This window comes from Chaetura pelagica, unplaced genomic scaffold, assembly GCF_000747805.2.
Source record: "Chaetura pelagica isolate M959 unplaced genomic scaffold, ChaPel_1.0 scaffold121, whole genome shotgun sequence".
Classification (NCBI taxonomy): Eukaryota; Metazoa; Chordata; class Aves; order Apodiformes; family Apodidae; genus Chaetura; species Chaetura pelagica.
The window spans coordinates 2708525-2731390 of record NW_009954546.1 but is presented as its reverse complement, the minus strand read 5'-3'; the positions used below and the strand labels follow the sequence as shown (position 1 = coordinate 2731390).

At 36.0% G+C, this 22866-nt stretch overlaps 1 protein-coding gene across 1 annotated transcript in view; it reads left to right on the top strand.

The window, feature by feature from the left end:
- The window catches only part of PIK3C3 (phosphatidylinositol 3-kinase, catalytic subunit type 3), a 74339-nt gene that overhangs the window by 29071 nt on the left and 22402 nt on the right, over window positions 1-22866 (top strand). The window contains exons 15-24 of the mRNA XM_010005040.1: window positions 490-595; window positions 1452-1568; window positions 2282-2413; window positions 3916-4044; window positions 4380-4449; window positions 5102-5166; window positions 7649-7733; window positions 9469-9543; window positions 18327-18495; window positions 22745-22835. Coding sequence (XP_010003342.1) covers window positions 490-595; window positions 1452-1568; window positions 2282-2413; window positions 3916-4044; window positions 4380-4449; window positions 5102-5166; window positions 7649-7733; window positions 9469-9543; window positions 18327-18495; window positions 22745-22835 — 1039 coding nt within the window. The remainder of the gene's footprint in view (window positions 1-489; window positions 596-1451; window positions 1569-2281; window positions 2414-3915; window positions 4045-4379; window positions 4450-5101; window positions 5167-7648; window positions 7734-9468; window positions 9544-18326; window positions 18496-22744; window positions 22836-22866) is intronic.

The following is a 22866-nucleotide window of genomic DNA, read 5'->3' as shown; positions in this document are numbered from 1 at the left end:
ATCCTGTACCTGAATCATAATTTTCAAAATAAAAACTTATTTGGAATGTGGACTTCGCAGAGCTGCTTCAGGACCAATGCTGTCTCTTCCACCATTGCTAATGGTAAAATAGGGAACAGAAGAGGTTCTTCCTGGGTTTGCAGGTATACTTGAATAGCAAGTGGTTTAGCCACTATATTATGTAAAGGGTAGTAACATAACAGGATGTCCACTCCTGCACTGCTTGGTTGGAATGTTGATATGATTTGGGCTTCTGACTCATCCTGTCTGAGTGATGCCACTTCACTGTAAGTGAAAGACTTAAGGAACTTTGATAGACTTCTGATCCAGGTGGGAATTTGACTAAGCAATTTTGAGGAGTTTGTCTGTTGGTGAATGCCTCGTTCAAAGATTGTCTTTATTTTTGGTTCCAGGCCTCTAACACATAGCTACTGTTATTTCAGTCAAATTCTGTAGTACAGCATAACTTAGATTGTTTTTATGTTGCAGGTATGTAATAGTGGAGTGTGAAGACCAAGACACTCAGCAGAGGGACCCAAAGACTCACGAAATGTACTTAAATGTGATGCGAAGATTTAGTCAGGCTTTGCTGAAGGTAATGTTTCTGTGTAAGGAAATAGTTATTTTTTTTTGGGATAGTCATTCTTTAAAGAGGTACAGATGCCTTGAAGGAGGACAGTTTTCCATGTCAGATGTATTGAAAATCTGAAAAAAAAGTTTTGCCTTTAGCTTGATTTTTGAGTTTGTTTGTAAACCAAAGAAACTATGAAAGAAAAAAAGGTTTGAGAACGTTTTCATGCTTATTTGCATTAGTAACATGCTGGTTCTAAAATCGTCTGTGTTGTGTATCCATTTTTTAAAATTTAATATTTGTTTATTGGAAGAACTTGTCCTTGCAGTGTAAATTGAAACAGTTTAGTGTGACTTGTCATTAATTCCCGGGCAGTGTTGTTCTTTGTATCAGCAGCAGAGGGTGCTGGAGGTGAAAAGCAAATCCAAACAGACAAAAAAACATTTTGTGACTTACCGTCTATAATTTGTAGCAGATATTGCAGCCTTTCCTGGTGTTAGTATATCTTACACTTCCTCAGAATTACCATGTTAAGAGATGTCACTCAAATCTGACTCCTACACTTTATAAGACTTTATAAGACTATTTCACATGCTTATCCTCACTAACTTATTTTGGCTGTGTGAACAGGTTTGTCATAGATGGCTGTGCACCACTGAAATAGTTGATGCAAATTGAAGTGCACTAGTAGATCAGATAGCTGATTGCCTGCTGCAGTGATTCTGATTGTGTTTTACAGAAAACACCTTTTGGATTGACAGGAAACTGATCATGGTTCGCATACCTTTTAGAAGGCCAAAGGTCTAAACATAAAGAAATAATTTCTGGATAAAATAATTATAGAACAAAGAACTGATTTTGTTTCTTTTAATTCACTTAGGGTGATAAGTCTGTAAGAGTTATGCGTTCGTTGTTGGCAGCCCAGCAGACATTTGTAGATCGGCTGGTTCATGTAATGAAAGCGGTACAGCGTGAAAGTGGGAATCGAAAGAAAAAGGTAACTAAAGGTTTGGAAAACTAATCTCTGGCTGGGATGTGACAGTTGGAACATAGCCTTTCACTAAAAATTCCTGGCACTGACATTTATAATAGATATACACCTGTCATGAAATAATTTTAGCTAACATCGAACAAAGTTTCTAGAGGCTTAGATGGGTCAGAGGGCCAAAGTGTTACGAAAGTTTGTAGATTATAAACAGAAGAGCCACTTGGAAAAAAAAAATAAAATTGGGACATTTTGGCAAAAGGAAGATATGAAAACAATTGAATAGCTGATGATGTAACTGAAGAATTTATGGGGGATATGGGAAATTTGCAGAGGTTTTTAAGGTGTGAGAAATATGCCAGTGTAGATACTGAAATTTGGCTAGCAGCAAGGTTTCATTTGTTCCAAGAGCAATAGAACTTTTATTTGCTAAGCTACATGTTCAGAACATTTGTGTAAGTCTACTATACCTGGCACTTAATAAAATTGCTTAACTATACTTAGATGAGAGGGAGTATTTGCCTTCTTATTCAGATTACTGCAAACTGAGAATTTTTATTTCATTGGGTTTTAAGAGTACAACCGTGATACTTCAGAAGAGTAAAGATTTTAATAAATTGGATATTTATTAATAGTACACACTTAAAAAACTTTTGAAATGTTCATAGAAACCTAGTATGTGTTTTATTGTTGTTTTTTTGAAAACCAATTTTTTATCCTTTTAGAATGAGAGACTTCAGGCATTGTTAGCAGATAACGAGAAGATGAATTTAGCGGATATGGAACTTATTCCACTTCCTCTGGAGCCTCAGGTGAAAATCAAAGGGATAATCCCTGAAAAAGCCACACTCTTCAAGGTGAGTTCTTCTGAATAGCTGAAATACAAACAGACCTTATGAGCACAGACCTTAGAAACATCAGTTGAAAGATTTGAAGGAACTGACATAGTTGAGGCAGAATGTAATGGCTGTGTGCTCTTAAAATAATTAAACAACTCACTTTCTTTGTGAAACACTCTTTTTTTTAAGTTGAATCCAGGTTGCATTCTCTACCAATTAAAAAGTTTTCAGGCTGCTGTGAGAACTCATATTGGTTTGTCATCTCTGTCACCTCATAAATTTATTATGCCCAGTAGTTTCAAACTTTGACGGGGTGCATGTTGATAGTGCTACAATTCGTGTTTACTTTAATTAATTTGAGATGGACATTTTTGCATGGTTTTCTACCATACCGCCTCTTGTTTTTCCAGATAGTTCATATTTGTCTTCTGCAGCAATGTAGAAAATTTAGGACCAGAAATCTGAGATGTAACTTACTATAAAATCAGAAGTTCTTTTGATCCTCTTGATTCTGAAAGGTTGCAAGTTTCCCTTTATCTCTCAATCAGTACTATTAGATGAAAACCATACAAACCCAAAGAGGGAAGAATAGCTAGTTTTTTGGTGCTTTTGGACATCACGTGGCAGCTTGTATAGGACTGTTTAAAGAATATGTTTTCCTTTATTTATCAAACTTAATTTGAAAACATGCATTGCATGGGAGAATTTGATGTAACTGCTCATATAGTAAACTTTGTATTCCTTTATTTTGTTTTGGTTTTAAAGCAAGTGACTAGGTCAGTTGCAGTAGATGAAATCATTCATGTAGGTAATTGATCCCCTTCAACCCATTTTATGCAGAGAAATTGAAAACAATTACATTGACTTTCTCAAACAACAACGTAAAAGGTGTTTTTGTGTTTACTAAATAGATTAAGGAAGCAATTAATTGTTTAAGATGTCTTGCTCCTAGCATTTATTTGATGTTTACCCTGTAATTATGCCTCTTTCTGATCTGGTCAGTTTAAAGTTGTTTTGTTGTGACCTTTTGCATAGTGTTTCTGTGTTGATTTAAATCACGTGCCTACAAACAAAATTTGAATCCATCTGTCCTTTCCTCTTCATCTGCAGGGGGTGGGATGGGGAACATATCCTTCTCACCCCTGCTACAAAAACAAGGAAAGCTGTAAGATATTAAAAAAAAAAAGACTATCACACTTGGTAACTGGAAATAGCATGTTCTAATTGTTGAGTCCTAGACAGTGAGAAACTGCTTTTATAAACTTAAGATTTGCTTCTTATTGCCTAAACTTGAGGAATATAAAAAGAGCTCTGCTGCTTACTGCCATACGGTTGGCAGTGGGACTATTCTAAGACTTTTTCTAACTGAAGTTGATATTTGAGTCCTAGGACCTGATACTGGGTTAATTTGCTTGTGATCTACAGTGCAGAAAAAAAAGATTTTAGAACTCTACTGCATCAACACATTAATATGAACATTGTTGTGAACCGGCTTAGTAGAATTAAGTTTCCTTTTCCAGAGTGCCTTAATGCCTGCTCAGTTATTCTTCAAGACGGAAGATGGAGGCAAATATCCTGTAATTTTTAAGCATGGTGATGATTTACGTCAAGATCAACTTATTCTTCAGATTATTTCACTCATGGATAAGGTGAGAATTATTAATGCACATCCTTATCCTGTGTTCTTGGTTTTCCTCGGTGAGAGCAAGATTGTTAAAAAGTTTAAATGGACATTATATTGCTAAAAAATGCCACAGTTCTCAGATCTCGGGTGACTTTTTCTTTCTTTATAGACCTGCAATGGTCCTGTGTAGATTTGAATAAATAAACTGGCAAACAAGCCTTCACTCATTACAATTTTAGTGAACAATAAGATCAATGTCCAATATACATTCCTTTTAGAAATAGAATCTGCTTTTATGTTATTGTATCATTCATCTTTGCTTTCATGTGGTTTTGGTTTTTTGATTATTTTTTTTTCCAGCTGTTAAGAAAAGAGAATCTGGATTTGAAGCTGACACCCTATAAAGTGCTGGCGACTAGTACAAAACATGGTATGAACGCTTTGTTTTTAGGAAATAGTAGTACTGGGAGAATCTTCTGTTCATAGTCTGTTGTGATACACTTGTTTTCATGGGAGATATTTTGATTAGTACAGTATTCTAAAAAGGAGATCAAATGTTTAAGAAAATCTTGTTGTAGTGTAAGTCATGGAAGTAAACTGAGTGACCACAGTATTCACAGGGGACTCAAATATATTAATAAAAGAAGCCTAGTCTGGATTTTGGAATATGTGACAATCGGTGGTATTGGTTTTGCTGCTAGGTTGTGTGAAGCAGGACACATTTATAGATGTGACCCTATTTATAGATCTTTGCATGAAGTGGAGGAAAAAACCTAAAAAAAAAAAAAAGTACCAAACTTGGCTATACTTTTAATACATTTGCATAAATACTTAGAAAGCTATTGGTTTATCTCTTCTCAAGAAAACTTGGAACAACAGACTTTTGCAGCTAATTTGCTGATAGTGACAAGTTGTTTTAGAATTACTGAAGGCAGAAAATGGAGACAAAAGATTTTTTTTGCCAATGTGAAGCAGTTGAATGTAAGTATGTATCAGTGTAGCCCTTCAATAAAGGTGTTGGAGGAGCTTGGATGTTTCATGTGTTGGAGATTTATTTTTTCCTCTTTTTTTTTTGGTCACAGGCTTCATGCAGTTTATTCAGTCAGTACCAGTTGCAGAAGTTCTTGCTACTGAGGAAAGTATACAGGTATGTGACAAGGGATTTTTAAGTCATTTTCTGATCAAACAGTGTAAATTACAAGCTTAGATCTCATACAGAAGTCTTCAGTCTCTCAATAGATTTTGGTATTTGTTGTTAGAAAATGAACAACAGCTTGAAAAATAAGGATATTGACAACACATGTTTTGCATTTAAAATATGTTTAGATTGCCTCTTGAATATCTCATGTTCTGAAAGCTATGCCATTAAATAATTAAGGGTAATGTTGCTGTGATACTGAAATTCTGGCTTTGCTGTAGCAATGGATGGAAGATGCATGACACTTTTCTGTACTAGTTTGTTTTAAAGTGTTTCTCATTCATTCAGTAATTTTGCCTTGATACTTTTTTGAAGTATGTTTTTATTTTTTATTTTTTTTAAATGAAACAGCAAAATAGTTTGTTCATATACTTTCTGAAACCGGTGACCAGCATCAAGTTGCATAAGTTTTTTTTATTTTTTCCATTTGTAAAAATTGTGATAACCTGCATCTACTCATCCAATAGTCAGTTCATAAAAGTGTTTTCTTTGCAATCCTTTGTAGTCTTGGAAAGGTATTACTCATATTCTAGTCCTTTATCTGTTTTTATAAAATTATATATTTAGAAATGCTAGAAAAATTGTAGTTTTGCAATTACATACAACATCATATCTGAATCTAAAACCAGTGCCCCATTGTATTATTTGCTGCACAGACATAAGGAGCAGTTCTTCCTGTGAAGAATTGCTGATGTAAATGAAGAATACTCCAAAATAATGTTGTCTAAGATTACTTCATAGATCAATGGCAAAATACATTATAGAGCACAAATTTTCTGTACTATGAAGCTTGTTAAAATAGCTGGGCATTGTAGTCCAAGGAAATAAAAGCTGAATGAACATTTACAGGTGTTAAAGTTTTATTTATTATTTTTGTAAAAGTTCATTTTGGGTGTCAAGAGCTGTTTTAATAAAGGTGAGCACTGTATCTAAAGAATAAAAAATAACTTAATATTGGCTAGTAGTGCATGTCTGCAGGAAAGAAAAAAAATGTTTTGAAGTTAGAATATTATGTACCTTCCAGCAACAATTTCTATCAATCTTGAAATTACAGTTGGTCTTTTGGAGGTATCTCTTCCACTCTGCAGTTTAGCATTTGGATGGCCTGAAGTCTGTTATTTTAAATTTATATATACAACATGTAAAATTTTGGAGCACCAAAAGTAGATCTCTCTCGTATCCTTTTAACCAGTTAAACACTTCCTTCCACTTACTCATTTTCATATAATATATTTCATATAATAGAAGATTTCTACTCTTTCAGCTTCTTAAATATACCTCAGCAGAGCTTGTTCTTTTGTATGCAAAGACAATTAACACTTCATCCAGTCCTCCTGGTACATGTTACATTCTTGCTTTGCAAGCAGAACTTTCTTAAATAACCTGCAGGTACCTTCCTTCAGTATCTACTTTTCTTTTGTAAGAATCCCCTATTTTATTTTATTTTTTCATGTGGATTTTAGTTGCATTTGTCATTCAGATACTTACAAAGTACCTTTTCTGGTGCTTGCTTACCTTTATGTTTGCTTATTGGAAGAAACTTGTGCTTAGGCTTGGATATAATTTATTCATCTTTTGTATGAGTCAACAAAGACCTGATTTTCTTCTGAGTAGTAGGAAGGACTTTTTTTACCCTTTCCACATTTTACAGGAAATGTGAAATGTCCATTTAACTTAAATTTTCCACTAAACTCAGTGGGGGTTGGTTGTGTTATCATAGAATCACAGAATGGTTTGGGTTGGAAGAGAGATTAAAGATCATCTAGCTACGGCCTTCTACCTCCCCATAGACCAGGTTGCTCCAAGCCCCATCCAACCTGCCCTTCAACACTTTCAGGGAGCTGGCAGCCACAGCTTCCTGGCCAGCCTGTGCCAGTGGCTCATAACCAACAGAACAAATGATTTCTTCCTAATATCTAATCTAAATCTACCCTCTTTCTCTTTGACATTGTTGCCCCTTGTCCTCTTGCTATATACCCTTGTAAAATTCTCCTCTCCACTGAAGACATTGGAACATTGAGTAATTTGACAATGGATAATGACAAACTTTGTAAGGGTGTTTGTCTGAAATTTAGGTAAAAGCTGAACTGTTAGTTCCACAGTTTCTTGTGGAAGTGTTTTGCACTCATAGTTATTTTCCAATGAACTGTTAATTTTGTGAAGCTGTTAGTAAAGAACACTGCTTTTCTATTTGAATTTCACATCTGTGTCTATTAAGTAAAAGTGTATAGCAATTAAGACAGAAAATAAAGTGATACAAATTTAAGTAAGAATGTACTAGGTTATTTGAGAGCCATTGTGTAGCAGATCATAGTAACAGCCATTTGTGGTCTGGATATAATTTTTTTTTTCCACCAGTTCTAAAGCTCCTGTTTCAGATAACTGTTTCTGATCATGTGTAGTAACTAAATTTGTTGATAATATCCTCCAGAACTTCTTCAGAAAACATGCACCTAGTGAGACTGGCCCTCATGGAATAAGTGCAGAAGTGATGGACACATATGTTAAGAGCTGTGGTGAGTTACAGTCTTACGGTTGGTAGTTTGGTACCTGAGGTTTCTTCTGCATCATGAGGTTGCACCTCTATAATTCAGGGAGATTTGAAGCATTTATACAATAATTTATTTTTAGACCATGGAGGGGTTTTTGGGAGTGAGGCTACGTTTGACTTTTTAGAATACAAGAAAAAGTGGTAATGGAGTTCTTGATCAGTAAGCTGATGGATATGTTAAAATGTCACAACTGCTGTCCATTAAATTAAAACAAGTTTATTCAATAGAAAAAAATAAGTAATTCAGTTGTTGCTCCATAGTACCTTCTCCTTTTCCCTTTTCTTTCTGATGACACGGTCTTTAGAACTGCTTCAGACTGTTTTGTTAGTGGATGGAAGTAAGAATCAAAATGGTTTACATTGGTTACAATTTATCACTGCTTGGCTTACTCTTAGTTTGTGAATACTGCTGATGCATACATTCAGATTCATACCAGTGTCTAATGCCTGTTTATAGTTTTGTCTTCAAATCTTAAGTTCAAACTCTCAGAATCCCAGAATATTACGGGTTGGAAGGGACCTTCAAAGATCATTGAGTCCAACCCCCCTGCCAGATCAGGACAAAAAAAACCCAAAAAACAACTAGGGCAGATCACCCAGAAAGGCATCCAGACAGGGCTTGAAAGTCTGCAGAGAACGAAACTCCACAGCCATTCTGGGTAGCCTGTTCAGTGCTCTGTAACCCTCACAGTAAAGAAGTTCTTCTTCATGTTGAGGTGGAAATTCCTGTGCTCAAGTTTGAATCCATTTCCCCTCGTCCTATCACAAGGCACAAGTGAAAAGAAGTTGTCCCTGCCTTCTTGGTGCCCAGCCCTCATTAATTAGAACCCCCTTCAGTCTTCTCTCTATACTGAAAAGCCCCAGGCCTCTCAGTCTTTCCTCAAAAGGCAGATGTTGCAGTGTTGTAATCATCTTTGTAACCTCTGTTGGACTCTCTGAAGTGGATCCCTGTCCCTCTTGAGCTGGGGAGCCCAGAACTGGACGCAATATTCCCAGGGAGGTCTCACTGGGGCCGAGTAGAGGGGGAGGAGAACCTCCCTTGATCTACTAGAGACACTGCTCTTAATGCATCCCAAGATACCACTGGTCTTCTTGGCCACAAGGGCTTTTTGTTGTCCCATGGGTAACTTATCTACCAGGACACCAAGGTCCTTCTCCACAGAGCTGCTCTTTAGCAGATCATCTCCTGCCTGTACTGGTGCATTTTGTTGTTCCTTCCCAGGTGCAGGACTCTGCACTTGCTCTTTTTGAACCTCATGAGGTTCCTCTTTGCCCAGCTCTCCAGCCTGTCCAAATCTCCCTGAATATATGTAATATATGTGTGTGTGTATGTATGTATATAAATACACGTATATGAAAATATGTATGTTCTTTCTGCTCAGAATGCTTACTCTTTCTTTGAAGTATCTTAATCCCAATATTTAATGAATTTAGTCCTTTAGTCTTAGGCATATAATTGTGGAGGCAGAAAAGAAAATCTAGGCAATACTGAATAAAATTTAGAGTTTTAGTTTATTACTTCAAATGTTCATAGTGCTGATACTCTAGGATTCTTCACCGGCACGACCCCTGTCCTCGGACTCGATGGTACATTTGTTATTTGTGAACAAGGAATAAGATAATGTCATATGCTGTTTTTAATTATGTGAAATTTGTTGCTCTCCAGGAAAGGTACTTATATTGATATTTATTTGTTACAGCTGGTTATTGTGTAATTACTTACATCCTTGGTGTTGGAGATAGACATCTGGATAACCTTCTGCTAACAAAAACAGGTAATTCTTTTTCGCAGTATAATTTTATCACAGCAGTTGTTAAATTTCTAATGTGTTCCTCCTTTTTCCTATTGAGTATAACATGCTGAGTATTGTCGATTAGAGTGTATATTTCAATGCAAAGTTATATTGTCTCATCTAAGGTAGTATTTGATGCAGTGAATCAAAGTTTAGGTTTAAACTATGAGCTAATAAGTGGCAGTTCAAGAATAGGAAAGCAAGTAGATTAATCACATGTTAGTAGGCAAGATACCGTGTGTGTCTGATACATTGTTTTGATGTCAGTTGAGGAACCATTTATGTGTTTGTAGGTAACAGAAGTCTAACTTCACATCAACACAGGCATGTTTATAAACACTGAGATTTGTGTATAGTTTTCAGTTGTCTTATTTTACAGTTGTCTTCTGCCATCTCATTTTTGTCCTGGTTTGAACCAGGACGAAGCCAACTTTCTTTTTACTGCTTTTTTTTCTTCAGTGAGCTCTCTTTTAACTAGCAGCAGTTTTCCAGCTAGAGGACTGATAATGCTGGAATGTTTATATATACTGCTAAGACACCGAGGACACTTGGCTTCAGTTCTAGATACGAAAGAAGAAGTCACATCTGCAACCCTCCCATATGGAGGAGTGGACTAGACTTCTTTCCTTCCTGCTTCTTCTTCCCTTCTCTTCCATCCATGGCTGGCACCTAGGGAGGACACCATCTATCCATCACCATTGATCCCTAGGCCTGTGCATTCCTGACCCTCATAACTCTCCCCTCAGCTCCTGCCTGCTCTGCTGCTCTCTGCAGCAGCTCTGGGACTTTTCAGAACTGCTCACAGCTCAGGAGATGCCGTGGGAGTTGGTGGGGGTGGAGGGAGGCAGTAGGTTTTGCACATTCCTGCACATACTTGTATATATTTTTACGTATTTTCTTTTATCAGTAGTATTTAATTAAAGTTGTCTAGTTTAGTTTTCAATTGGGAAAGTCTCTCCTTATTCTCTCCCCTTTCCCTGCCTGGGTGAGAGGGGAAGGGAATCAAGACGGTTATTGTCACTGTGATTGTTGATCCTGAGTCAAACCATGACAATTTCTTACACTGAAAGCTTGATCTGTTGGTTGTTTCTGTCTAAACTCTTATTTTCTTGACTGATGCTTTTTTTTTTTTTTTTTGAAAGTAATATGTATTTAACATATGGTAAAGTTTGACTGCCTTTACCTAAGACAATTTCACTGTTATCTTGAACTTTGCTAAAATCATAATTAGGTCTCTTTCAGAACTCCTGGTTCAAAGCTGGAAGAGTAATGCATTAAAAATATTTGTGACTGCAACCCCAAATATCCTATTTGACCTTTATAAAACCATTTATTTTTAATTAAGTTATTGCATTAATGTTTAGTACTTTAACATGCTATCATAAAAGATAATCAAAATGCCCTGATTGGATGCCAGATGTATTTTAACAGTTTCAAGTAATTCTGCTTATTTTCATGTATGCTATTCTGAACACTGCAAATGTTTAGACAATAAAGTGGTTATAATCTTGGTGACTTCTCTGAGACCTCCATGTGAATTCTTGTCTCAGATTTGAGTTTCTTTTGAAGAAAGTGGTTCCATGAGCTTTCCATGTCTTTCTAAGAAACTTTCATGGTATGTCCAGGAGAAAGTCATGTGAGAACTGTTGGAGCAGGACTCACTTCAGTATTTTCTGTTCCTTAAGAATATTGCGTTTTTGTTGTAAAAACACTATATAGCAAAAATCCTAAGTGTTTCATCATCAGCCTGGGTTGGATGCAGCATTCAGACCAAGTTGAACTATATATTTTTTTAATTAATTTCTAGAAACAAGGGAACAGACTTAGAGTGTAGACAGATGAATTAGAAATTCACAAATGTGGTAGTAAAACTTGCTGTTTAACCAAGTACATCCTTTAGTTTGCAGCAAAACTTGTGTATCCGAGAAGCTCAAAGTTGCTGATAGGTGTCTTGATACTCCCTGACTTGTTTTAACTCTCTAATGGTATTTTTTTGTTGCCATCTGTATGAATTAATAATAGAGCAGATGGAGTGACTTACTCTCTACTACAGGAAATGAAAGATTTGAAAATTAAGCTACTTAAACTATTACAATCAGTGCCTTGGGTTGGAGGGAAATTAGAGTTTCCAGGGTATATGAGTTTGTATGTAGGTGCATGAACTTCGAGATCTGTTTCTTGTTTGTTGGTGGTTGGATTTTTCTTGCTTACTTTTGAACCACAGCATCCCATAGGAGTTCTGGTGCCTTGAATGCCTTATTTACAGTGTTGAAGAGTTAATAGTTGTGGTTGTGAAGTATTTATTATAAAGTGGGACGTTTATTGAATCAGAAATGTGTAAAAAACCAAAACAAAATAATTTTGGGGAAATAAGACACATGTACATGAAGGGCTTTTTAGTTTTCAGATGAGGTTGAAGCATAATATTACTTTGAATCATCATGTTTTGTATGAAAGAGTAGAAAATTAACCATTAGGCCTTGATTAGGGTAAAAAAATCTTTGAGCACATGGGGAAGGAACTGAAGCCAAGTGTATTTTTCCTTATCTACTTGGAAATGAATAAATGGGCATTTAGACATGTGTTTTGTGATACCTCTATAATTTCTCTAAGGTGTTGGGTATAAATCTGTCCATAGCAGGCACTGCTTACATACTCAGTGCTGTAGCATTTTACATTTTTGGGAGGGGTTTAGTTAATCTTGCCTGTTACAAGTTGCAGCAGAATGTCTGTTTGGCTTTCGTGGAAGGATTTGAACAGCACAGCAGAGGGCAGCACACACCCACTAGGAATTCTGGCTTAGACTGTCGTCATGTGCTACTAGTGCTCTGGCACGTACCAAGAGAGGGTTTTTAAGCTATCAAGAGAAATTCTTATATGTCAAATACAACAAAGGTTTTCTGCAAAGGTTTGTTTCTTGCTACTGAATATCCCGTAGGCTTAAGTTAGCTTTTTCTAACTTAATCCTTTTATTGAAAAATGGAAGCTTTAAGTATCTTTCTTCAAAATTACGTGACCACATATGTGTCCTTTCTGGATGTTATTTGTTTAATGAATTGAAGCTTTCCAACACGGTATAAAATGCTGAGTACCAGGTTTGAGTTCACATACTTTTCTTGGATTTATATGACAACATACACTGTTACCTTCTGCAGCACTACCCATTAGTGTGGTGGATATAACCACATCTATGTTGGACTCCTTCCAAACGAATTCTTGCATCATCTCCTAATAGATGTCCATGCTTATAATAGATCTGGTAGAATTTAAATATTTAGCAGTAGATACTGAACTTCACTGAAAACCTGTTCCCCACTCAGTATTAGAAATTTATTACTTTGCATTGTAGGATGAGAAAGTCCGTTACCAAGGTGAACTAATTTCTACTGTCTTTCATGACTGTTTTATGCCTCTAATCCAAGAAATAGAGTGACTTCTTTTAGGTAATCTTAAACAAGAAATCTTGTACAATTGTACTTAAAGGGCAGCTGTAGAAGTTTATTTGGAAACAGATAGAAAGAACCTTTAGTCAAAACATCCTCTTCTGTCAGTAATGTCAGAAGTTAGAATATTTGCATCAGTTTTACAGTGAGCCTTGTAACCTGAATGGCACATTCAGTGCAGTGTTGCAGGAATATGTTTTCAGTGAGAACTTTCAGCTTCATATTTCTCCCAGATAACAAATACGTTATCAATTGCTGTATGCTTTAATTTCTTAATTCCAGACCTACAACAGCATAAATTACTGTGACTTGTATAATAGCAAGACAGTGTTTTGCAGCTGAATACCCAGAATGTCAGTGCTTTGCTGTAGGATTGCAGACTGATTTATGTGTTACTGACAGTATCTTACCAGCTAATGTGCCATTTCTGGCCTTGGAAGGAGGAGCCTGGATGGTTGTGAAGCTGGATTGTGGTATACCAGATGCAGCATGTTCAGTAAACTTGCATTCTGTCTATATGTTACACTGGTGTGTTTCAATTCTGTCGTGCCTTCCCTTGGAAGTGGTTTCTTCTACATTTGTTACACTCTGCTCCTGATTGTGGAGTTGGGATCTAGCTACCTACGTAACTCCCAAATTTGGAAGTCTTCATGTTTACTAAGACTGTTGAAGCCTTAAGACAGTACAGTTGTCATTAGAACTTGATAGTGTTTCAGCTGTGATAGACAAGCAAAGATTCCTTGTCCCATTTGAGGTACCTCTGTAACTTCAGTTTGCTTCATAAGCAGACAGAGGTTCCACAAAGGCCCTGTCAGTTGTAGGCTATGTGTAGATACTTCAGGATATCCTAAGACAATAAAATGGAATTCTTGAGAGGTACTGCATGTGTTCATCTGAACAACTACTACTCACCCCTGTGACTGGCCAGCTTAATCTTTCAATAACCTTTAAGGACCCACCTCTAAGTTCTCATTGTAAGTTCCCTAAAATGCAGGCACTTTGATCTGAACTCTACACCTGAAATTGCTCTATAGCAGTAGAGTGGACTGCTACGTGGATAAAATTATGTTATTAATGTCTGAAAGCAGGTTAAAGACTTAGGGCTCATAACTTGAGAACTGCATTTTATTTTTGCATTGTGTGTAGACAGGTGGAAGGACTGGCCTGTTTTCTCATTTAACATTAGAGGTAGGGCTGTGATCTGTTTTCAGTGTGAAGTGCACCAACTGATATCTAATTTATTCTTCAGTTTCAGAAAGGGTTGTCAGGTAAGACAGCAGAGATCTGAACAGTTCCTTATGTGAGATGACACCATGTATCTGTACTTGAAGTGCTTATAACCATCTATCCAAAAGCAGGTCTGAAGATGATATAAATGGAAAAAACAAGGTTCAAACTCTCATTCTATTATCAATGCTTAAATAAGTACATTGATTTTTAAATTTTTTTCATGTTGCAATCTATTGTAGTACCTAAAATATAGCAAAATTTTAGAATGCATTTTTAAATGTTCTTGATAGAGGAACATCAATTTAAAAAAATACCACAAAGCAAACAAAACACAAAAAACAAAACCCACAAACAAAAAAACCTAAGACACTGTTATTCTTTAGATTTCTCTGCAACTCTAGATTCTGTGATGTCTAGCAAAGGGAGTATAAATTTTTAGCTGCTGTTCTGCTAAGACATTTTATAGGTAGCTTGAACAGTGTTTCTTATGTAATGACACATCTGAATTTTTTATTAATATGCCTACATGGAGTGTATTTTGAGAATGGACAGCTTGAGGTGTGAAGAGCACAAACTGTGCCCTTTTCCATTATATGGATGTCAAGGCTTTCTTATCAGTTCAAAGACAGTTGTCGTAAGACTGATTTTATTTTAGTAATTGCATCTAACTTGCCTTGTCTTCCACATTTTGTTTAAGAATGTTACAGTTTTGTGCAGGTTTTCACTAGTTTTTACTAGCAATCCTCTGGTGAAATAAAACAACTTCTGTGCAGCAACATCAGAACTTTCTCCTATACTAAAATCTAGATATTGGCAGTAAAAGCCATGGACAAGTCAGACTCTCTGTGTGAAGTCAGATGTTACTGGCTATTGCAATCACCAGGTATCAGGTTTTAGTCTCCGCAAATCTGTGCTTCACTTGATTGAAGATTGCTTCACTCTCAAGAATGAAAGAAACTCAGATGGACTTTCAAAGCCCTCATGCCCTGACTGCTAGTCAGGAACTGCTAGGGAACTCACATTTTTAAGTAAATGTGTAAAGGTTTCTGTATCTAAATATCAGAAATCTAGACCTAGTCCATCTATCTACTCTTACAAGAATGTAAGACGTTCAGAAGATGAAAACATCCTCACCTGTTTTCTTAAGTAACTTCTCTTAGTTTAAAACATGGCTCAAATAAAACCCCAAATAAACCCTCACCTGTATGTTTTATCAGTCATTCAGAAGCAGTAATAAACCAAAAGGAGAAGTCTGGTTTTGTCTTTAATTTATAAGCATGTCTAATAAATAGCCCTTATGTAGGAAATCTGAAGAAGATGGATTAGAAGCTCAGGTTAAAGACATGATGGTCTAAAGAGTTTGGAGTGTGTATTTTATGGCACTGTATATTGAAGGAAGGAAATGTAATTGTTTCATAAAACATGGACATTCAAAGCCTTTAGAAAAAGAAAAGCTGCATAAAGATCTCAAGCAGTCTAATTTACTGGGAGTATAGCTAGTAATTGTATATAAATTGTATGCTATGAGTGTGAATTATTGCTTGCAGCGAGAGTGATGGAGCACTGGTACAGGTTGCCCTGAAACGTCAAGTCCTGGAGTCACTGTCCTTGGAGATGTTGAGAAACTGTTTGGACACAGTCCTGGACATGACAGCTGGCTCTAGGTGGCACTGCTTGACGAGGAGGTTAGACCAAATGTCCTCCAGAGGTCCCTTCCAACCTCAAACTTTTCACCTCAACTATGAAATGAAAGAGTCATCTTCTAAATTCGGTTGACAACATATGATTCTTACAAAAAAAAAAACTGCAAAACTTTCAGGAGTTTTCAGATGTCAGCCACACAAGTTGTGTGACACTTCAGACTTGAAAACTCACTCAACACCTGCCCAAATAAGATGTCATTTCTCTTGTGACTATTTATCCTCTGTGATTACTAGATAAAGCTGGTTTTAAAGTATTGTCATACCTGAAGCTGGCAAATTTAGAATCAGTATTGTTTTGAGGAACTGTACTCTTGAAGAAAAAACATGTTTGATTTGACAAAAAAAAATAATTCTGAAGTTGTTACTGGCAACTTCTGCCTCCATTCTACAGATGCCAATCAGGAGTGATGGCTGTGTTAGGAAACATGCTATTCAAAGTGGAAGTCAGTTCTTACAGAATAAAAATTATCATTTAGTATTTTCTGTCCTCTCAAAATTTGTATTCAGTAGAATAATTTCTAGAACAAATTGATGTTATTTTTTTGTTGTTATTTAAAGTTCCTTTGCATACTGTTAGAGTGATAAAGTCTCTATTTTTATCTTGCTCTTTGTACTAATATCTTGTATTTTATGGCACCACTTTCTCCAGCCTGGTTCTTGTAATAGAACTTACACTAAGTGGTAGTCTAATGATCCCGTTCAGTAATACGGTGAAAGTGGGATGTTCAGTGTTATACTCTGATACAAATTTCACTTGGGATAATCACATGAGATACTTGCAGCCCTTTATCTTAGTAAGATTTCAAACAATCATGTTTCTCAACTTGGTTGATTTGTTATTTATTAGCATAAATAATAATATAAACTTCATTTAATTTTCAATATTAAATATATGACCAACTTCATTTGTCTGAAGTAGGCTTGTTCTTCGTTTATTCCAGTTGTAGTTAAGTCCTTGAGGAGAATTAAAGTCCATCTTGTCTGTATATAATGCTATGCAGAATGGCCTAATTTTATACTTTCTTTATAGCTATTAATTTTTGTGAATGAAGTATAACTTTTTGATTCCTCACTAATTTATATGAATATGTATCAGTCAGTTATTAAAGTGTTTTTTAATGTTTTAGATGCATCTTTGTTACCAATTTAAGTTATTAATTACAGCATCTTATTTCCTTTCTCCAGAGCAAAATAAAGATTTAATTGCAGCCACAAGACTTACTGTTTTATTGAAAATGTTGTCTCTTGACACATCAAGGTGACAGGTTTGAATAAGTGAACAGAAAGCAGACACCATCACCTCACCCCCAACTTTTTAATTAAACATTTTTTGTAAATTAATGGCAGGGTTGTGTTTTTATATATCAAAGTGCCTACTTCAAAAACTGAGTGTACAAAAATGAGCTCTGAAAATAACTCTTGTAACAGCTTGAAAAAACTTTTCAATGAAGTGCATTTATTTAGCACAATTAGGTATGCAAGATGTAATGGGTGTGGCATTTCTCACCTAGCAGATACTTTGCCTGAGTGTTAAATATCCTTGTGATCCGCCTTAGAAAATTTACTGTGCTCATTTTTTTTTCCTTACACCCATTTTTAAAAAGGTTAGAAGGGAGGACCTCTGTCACCCTCACCTCTGTGTCTGCGAAGATCATAGAACAGATCCTCCTCGAAGCTCTGATAGGGCACACGGAGAACAGGGAGGTGATTCAAGACAGCCAGCATGGCTTTATTAGTGGCAAATGCTGCCTGACCAACCTAGAGGCTTTCTACAATGGAGTGACTGCATCACTGGGCGAGGGAAAGGCAGTGGATGTCATCTATGTGAACTTCTGCAAGGCCTTTGTCTCAGTCCCCCACAACATCCTTCTCTATAAGTTGGAAAGATAAGGATTTTATAGATGGACTGTTTGTTGGATAGGGAATTGGCTGGATGGTTGCATCCAGACGGTAGTGGTCAATGACTTGATGTGCAAAGAGAGAGGCATGATAAATGATGTCCCTCAGGGGTCTGTACTGTGACCAGTACAAAGAACTTGTATTATATAACCATGCATTTCAACATTGGTTCGATATTTGTTAAGGTACTCTACATGTTTAAAAAGGAACAGCAGAAGAACCTCATCTTGTTCTTCTCTTAATGAATTTGAAATCAGCTTTATTTTTTAAAGACATAATTTCAAATTGGCAACTGAAGATATGAAATACACAATTATAAGTCTTACAGGAAAGTGACTTTTTTTTTCTTTTTTTTTTTTTTTTAGAGAACTTCTTAGCATCTTCTAGAGTTTGTGCTTATAGATATTTTTTGTTTCCAAGCTTTGCATCAAGATTTGAAACAATGTGAAGTGTTGATAATAGGTATTTATGTTTGTCTTTCCTTCTACAGGTAAACTGTTTCACATTGACTTTGGTTATATTTTGGGTCGGGACCCTAAGCCTCTGCCTCCCCCAATGAAGCTGAACAAGGAGATGGTGGAAGGTATGGGTGGCACACAGAGTGAACAGTATCAGGAGTTCCGTAAGCAGTGCTACACAGCTTTTCTTCATCTTCGCAGGTAACAGTACTGTTTTGATGTTTCAATTTTTAAAGTCACTATAAAGCAGCAGTGGAGTACATGAATGAGAGAAAATATTTGAGTTGAAAGCTCAAAAGTTCTTTGAAGTCTAAATGTTGGAATTTGTAAGAAGGAATGAAAAGATCACAGGATTGGTGTTATGTTAAGCTTAAATGTAATTGTCCTTCAAGTTGAAGTCCCCAGTTTTGCATGTTTAATAACTTAAATAGCTTTTTCATAACTCTTGCAGGGTGTTAAATTGTATCTTGCTATTTTGGATATTTTTTTGCCTTTAAAACAACTTTTTCTCTTGTTATTTCCCATCAAGTAACAGTCCTTTTAACTCTTAAGCCATTAATTGTTTGCTGCTTTATCCTTCTCCAGTTTAAATTAGTGATGATCAAATTCTTTAGCTTAAAGATGGCACTTACATAAGCTTAGCTGGGTCTTGTGAGACAAATTATCTACTTGTACTGACAGTCAGGTTTCTGTAGATACCCAGAACTGTGACAGCTAAAACCTCTTTAGACTGCATTTATTTGTGAACTAACAGACCTCTCCTTTAAACTTGGAATCAGCTTCATTCTTTTGAAATGACTGTATTACGTACCATCAACTTTCTGAGCTCAGATTTGTTCTGTTTGAGCAGAACATGGATAAGCACACTTGGTCTGTCTAGTGATTTGATTTAGTACGTCTTCAATAGAGATGAAAGAATTTCACTTTGGTATCAAGATCAAATAATATAAACCTTTAAATATGTGAAAAAATGTTAGCAATACAAAAAGTGTATGTGAAAATTAAAAGTAGTGTTAAAAGTAGACAGTCGATACAAATGCTGCATGTAGTTCTCTACTTGTGTAAAAGGAGAAAGGGTAAGTAGTTGTTTTATGAGCTGATACTATTTTTAATGGGTTAAAATCAGTTCAGTAGCATGAAAAAGCAGTGGCATGTTATTAGAAAATGATACTGATTATTTTAGAGAACAAGCAGAAGGGCTAATGTATATCCCATGTTCTAAATTTTGCTTAAAACTGTTTCATAATATCTATTTCTTATTTGTGAAATACTTTTTTTTCTTGTTGTTTAAACCTAGCTATTTCAATGAAAAGGTCTGTTCTGTCAGTGAAGGATTATCCACTGCATTCATTTATGTAATGATTTGCTACAAAGATCATCATTAAGTGTGGACTATAGCAGTAATTTGGCTATAAAACTAAACTGTAAATCAGGATGGTTTCATTTTTAATATCCAGGACTGTAGCTGTAATTATAGTTTCTCCAATGTTTGTTCAGAATAATAGGAAAGTATTTTTAAATGGTTCTGGATAAATATCTTTAAGGCTTTCAACAAAGATACTAGAGGATAATATTAGTATTACTATAGCTATTACTTAAGCAACTAGAACTAAAAATTAAGATTAGTTGCTTATTGAAAGAAAGAATAATTAGAAATGGAATAGCTTAGTTCTGCATGTTGACACAAACTCGTTCACAGATCATTCTTCTGGGTAAGCAGTGTGAAATCATAACCTCTGCTTGCTAAGACAGAATGCAAACTCTGTCATCTCTGTCAATTTGTTGTTGTTTTTTTTTTCCTTGGGGTTCAGAGAGTTCTCTACATATTTCAAGTGCTTTATCTCCATGTTTCAGGATTCCTGGTGGAATGGTTGTTGCATAGTGCAAACAAATAAAAACAAATTAAAACTTAAACTGGAAAAACAGTTTTGTTCATTGTTTTAAGTTGGAAGTAGTTTGACATACGACCATTGGTGTGCAGCCTTTTGTCAGTCTTGGAGTTTTTTCAGGGAATGAATCACACAATCGTAGGGTTGGAAGGGACCTTGAAATACCATCTAGTCCAATCCCCCTGCCAGAGCAGGATCACCCAGAGCACATCACACAGGAACGTGTCCAGGTGGGTTTGGAATGTCTCCTGTGAAAGAACCTCCATAACGTCTCTGGGCAGCCTGTCCCAGGGCTCTCTCACTCTCACATTAAAGAAGTTTTTTTTTCTGATGTTTATGTGGAACCTCCTATGTTCAATTTGCACCCATAGTCCCTTGTCCTATCGCTGGACATCACTGATAAGAGCCTGGCTCCATCCTCCTGACACTTGCCCTTAACATATTTGTTAACATTGATGAGGTTGTCCCTCATTCTCCTCTTCTCCAACCTAAAGAGACCCAACTCCCTCAGCCTTTCCTCATCAGAGAGATGTTCCACTCCCTTCATCATCTTTGTGGCTCTGTGCTGGACTCTCTCAAGCAAATCCCTGGCCTTCTTGAACTGAGAGTCCCACAACTGGACATAATACTCCAGATGTGGCCTCACCAAGGCAGGATAGAGGGGGGGGGGAGAGCCTCTCTTGATATAGATGTCAAAGACAAATGATATCATTTGCTTGATAAACATTTGAATTTTACAAGTCAAATTCGTAATTTGAGTGTTACAGCAAAATGTCTAGTCTTAGGATGAATTTGAGCTGAGTTGACCAGCTAAAAAAAATACTTCCTTACCTCTTTTTCATCCCTAGATCACCATCTAGTTGATTACTGAGTTAAAGAAATGTTGGGGTGAGAGGCAGAAGAGAGACTTTCAGATAGCATAGCAGATAGCTCGTTCCTAATTTTTGTCTGTTCTTGCTCCATACTCCCACCAAAATTACCTTTTTTTTTTTTTTTTTAATGATGTTCCTCAGATGACCTTACGCTTGCAGTGCTTTTGCTTGAAGCACCGAAAACCAAAAAGTCTTCATTGCTTGGAACAGAACCAGCTCTAAATTAGCATCTAGCAGTGGTGTCTAGATCTTTGAAATCCCTTTTACAAATCTCCATAATTAAAGTAACCCCAGTAAGCTGTAGAGCTGACAAGCTTTCATCCTGTGTGTGGTTCAAGAGCAAAAAGGACTCAGACTCTGAACTTCTGCATTCAAAGAGACAACTACTAAGGGAAGTTACCAGCAACCTAGGAGAGCATGTTTAAAGTGAGATTTGTGTGGAGTGATTCTTCCTAGCACCAAAGCAATTTGACTACCAGTCAGGTGAAGCAAATTGGACTTAAAGGTTTCTGCCCGAATGGTTTGTTTTAAATGTATTGATTACAAAGGGTGATAACTTGCACTGGAATGTGTTACGTAGTACTAATTCCAGTTACTGATGAAGTGTCAAGAGTTCTTGATGGAATTATGCTTTTCCAGAAGAGATTTTTTTGGAGCAGTATTTACTCTAAAATACGGCTATGAAGTAGTTCTTTTGTGTAAGTTGTTTGTTTGGGTTTTTTTTTTTTTTTATTTCCTACTCCTTATGGTTGTCAGTTTATTTATATTCATGAGCTTGCTAATAAACAAGTTTTTCAGCTAAGAATTCATTTTCTGTCATCTGTGAAGTTCCTAGTGCTCTTAGCAAAGCAATATTTTAGATTTTGAAGTCAGTTATTTACTTTGTCTCTGAAAGGGGACTAGATAGACCTCACAGAGAAAAGGAAGATTCAGTTTATGTTGAACAGCTTGAAAATTACCCTTTCAAAATGCAACTGGCAGCTAATTTCCTGCAAGGGCAAAATGGTATCCTTTAAAGAATTAATTATTTTTTCCACCACCATGTTAAAACTAAAAACTGTCCTCTGCCTTGTCCTTTTTAATGATTATAAATTACATCTGTACTTCTTAAGTTCAGCATGCCTACTGGTGTTGTTGTGCCTTAACGGAACAACTGCAGACTTTGATCTGGTTAAATCACTTATATTCAACTTGTTGTGGCAAAAGCCCTTAGAGCAACTTGAAAAATAATTTCTTGTAATTGTGCAGACTTCAGCTGTTTGAATGCTAATTTATATAACTGCTATATCACTGGTACCTTTTTTAATAAAAAATAACCTCTGAACAATACCATGTGTTTGTCCTACTTGAGGTAGAAGTTATTAAATATTACAATATTTGAAGGCATAGTTTATATTTCATATGTCTTTGAATAAATGATCTGAGAGTTTTCAGAAAATTATAACAAAACCACAGCAATCTGTTCAGTTTGGCAGTTTGAGACAGTTCAAGGGTTAAACTTTTACTGCCTAATACCAAGTATCTTATGTGTTTAACATAAATGTGTTCAACTAAACTGTTACAAATGCATCTCATCTGAAGCACTGCCAGTTCTCACTATGGTGATGATGTTTTCTTAAATTAAGTTGTTTACAAAGTGTCTTTTGTACAGTTTTCAAAGTGTTTTACCTAATCTGCTCTTCTGCTTAGGTATTCCAACTTGATCTTGAACTTATTTTCCCTCATGGTGGATGCCAACATTCCGGATATTGCTCTTGAACCTGACAAGACTGTAAAAAAGGTAACTGGAAATTTTTCCCTGTCTTTCAGTA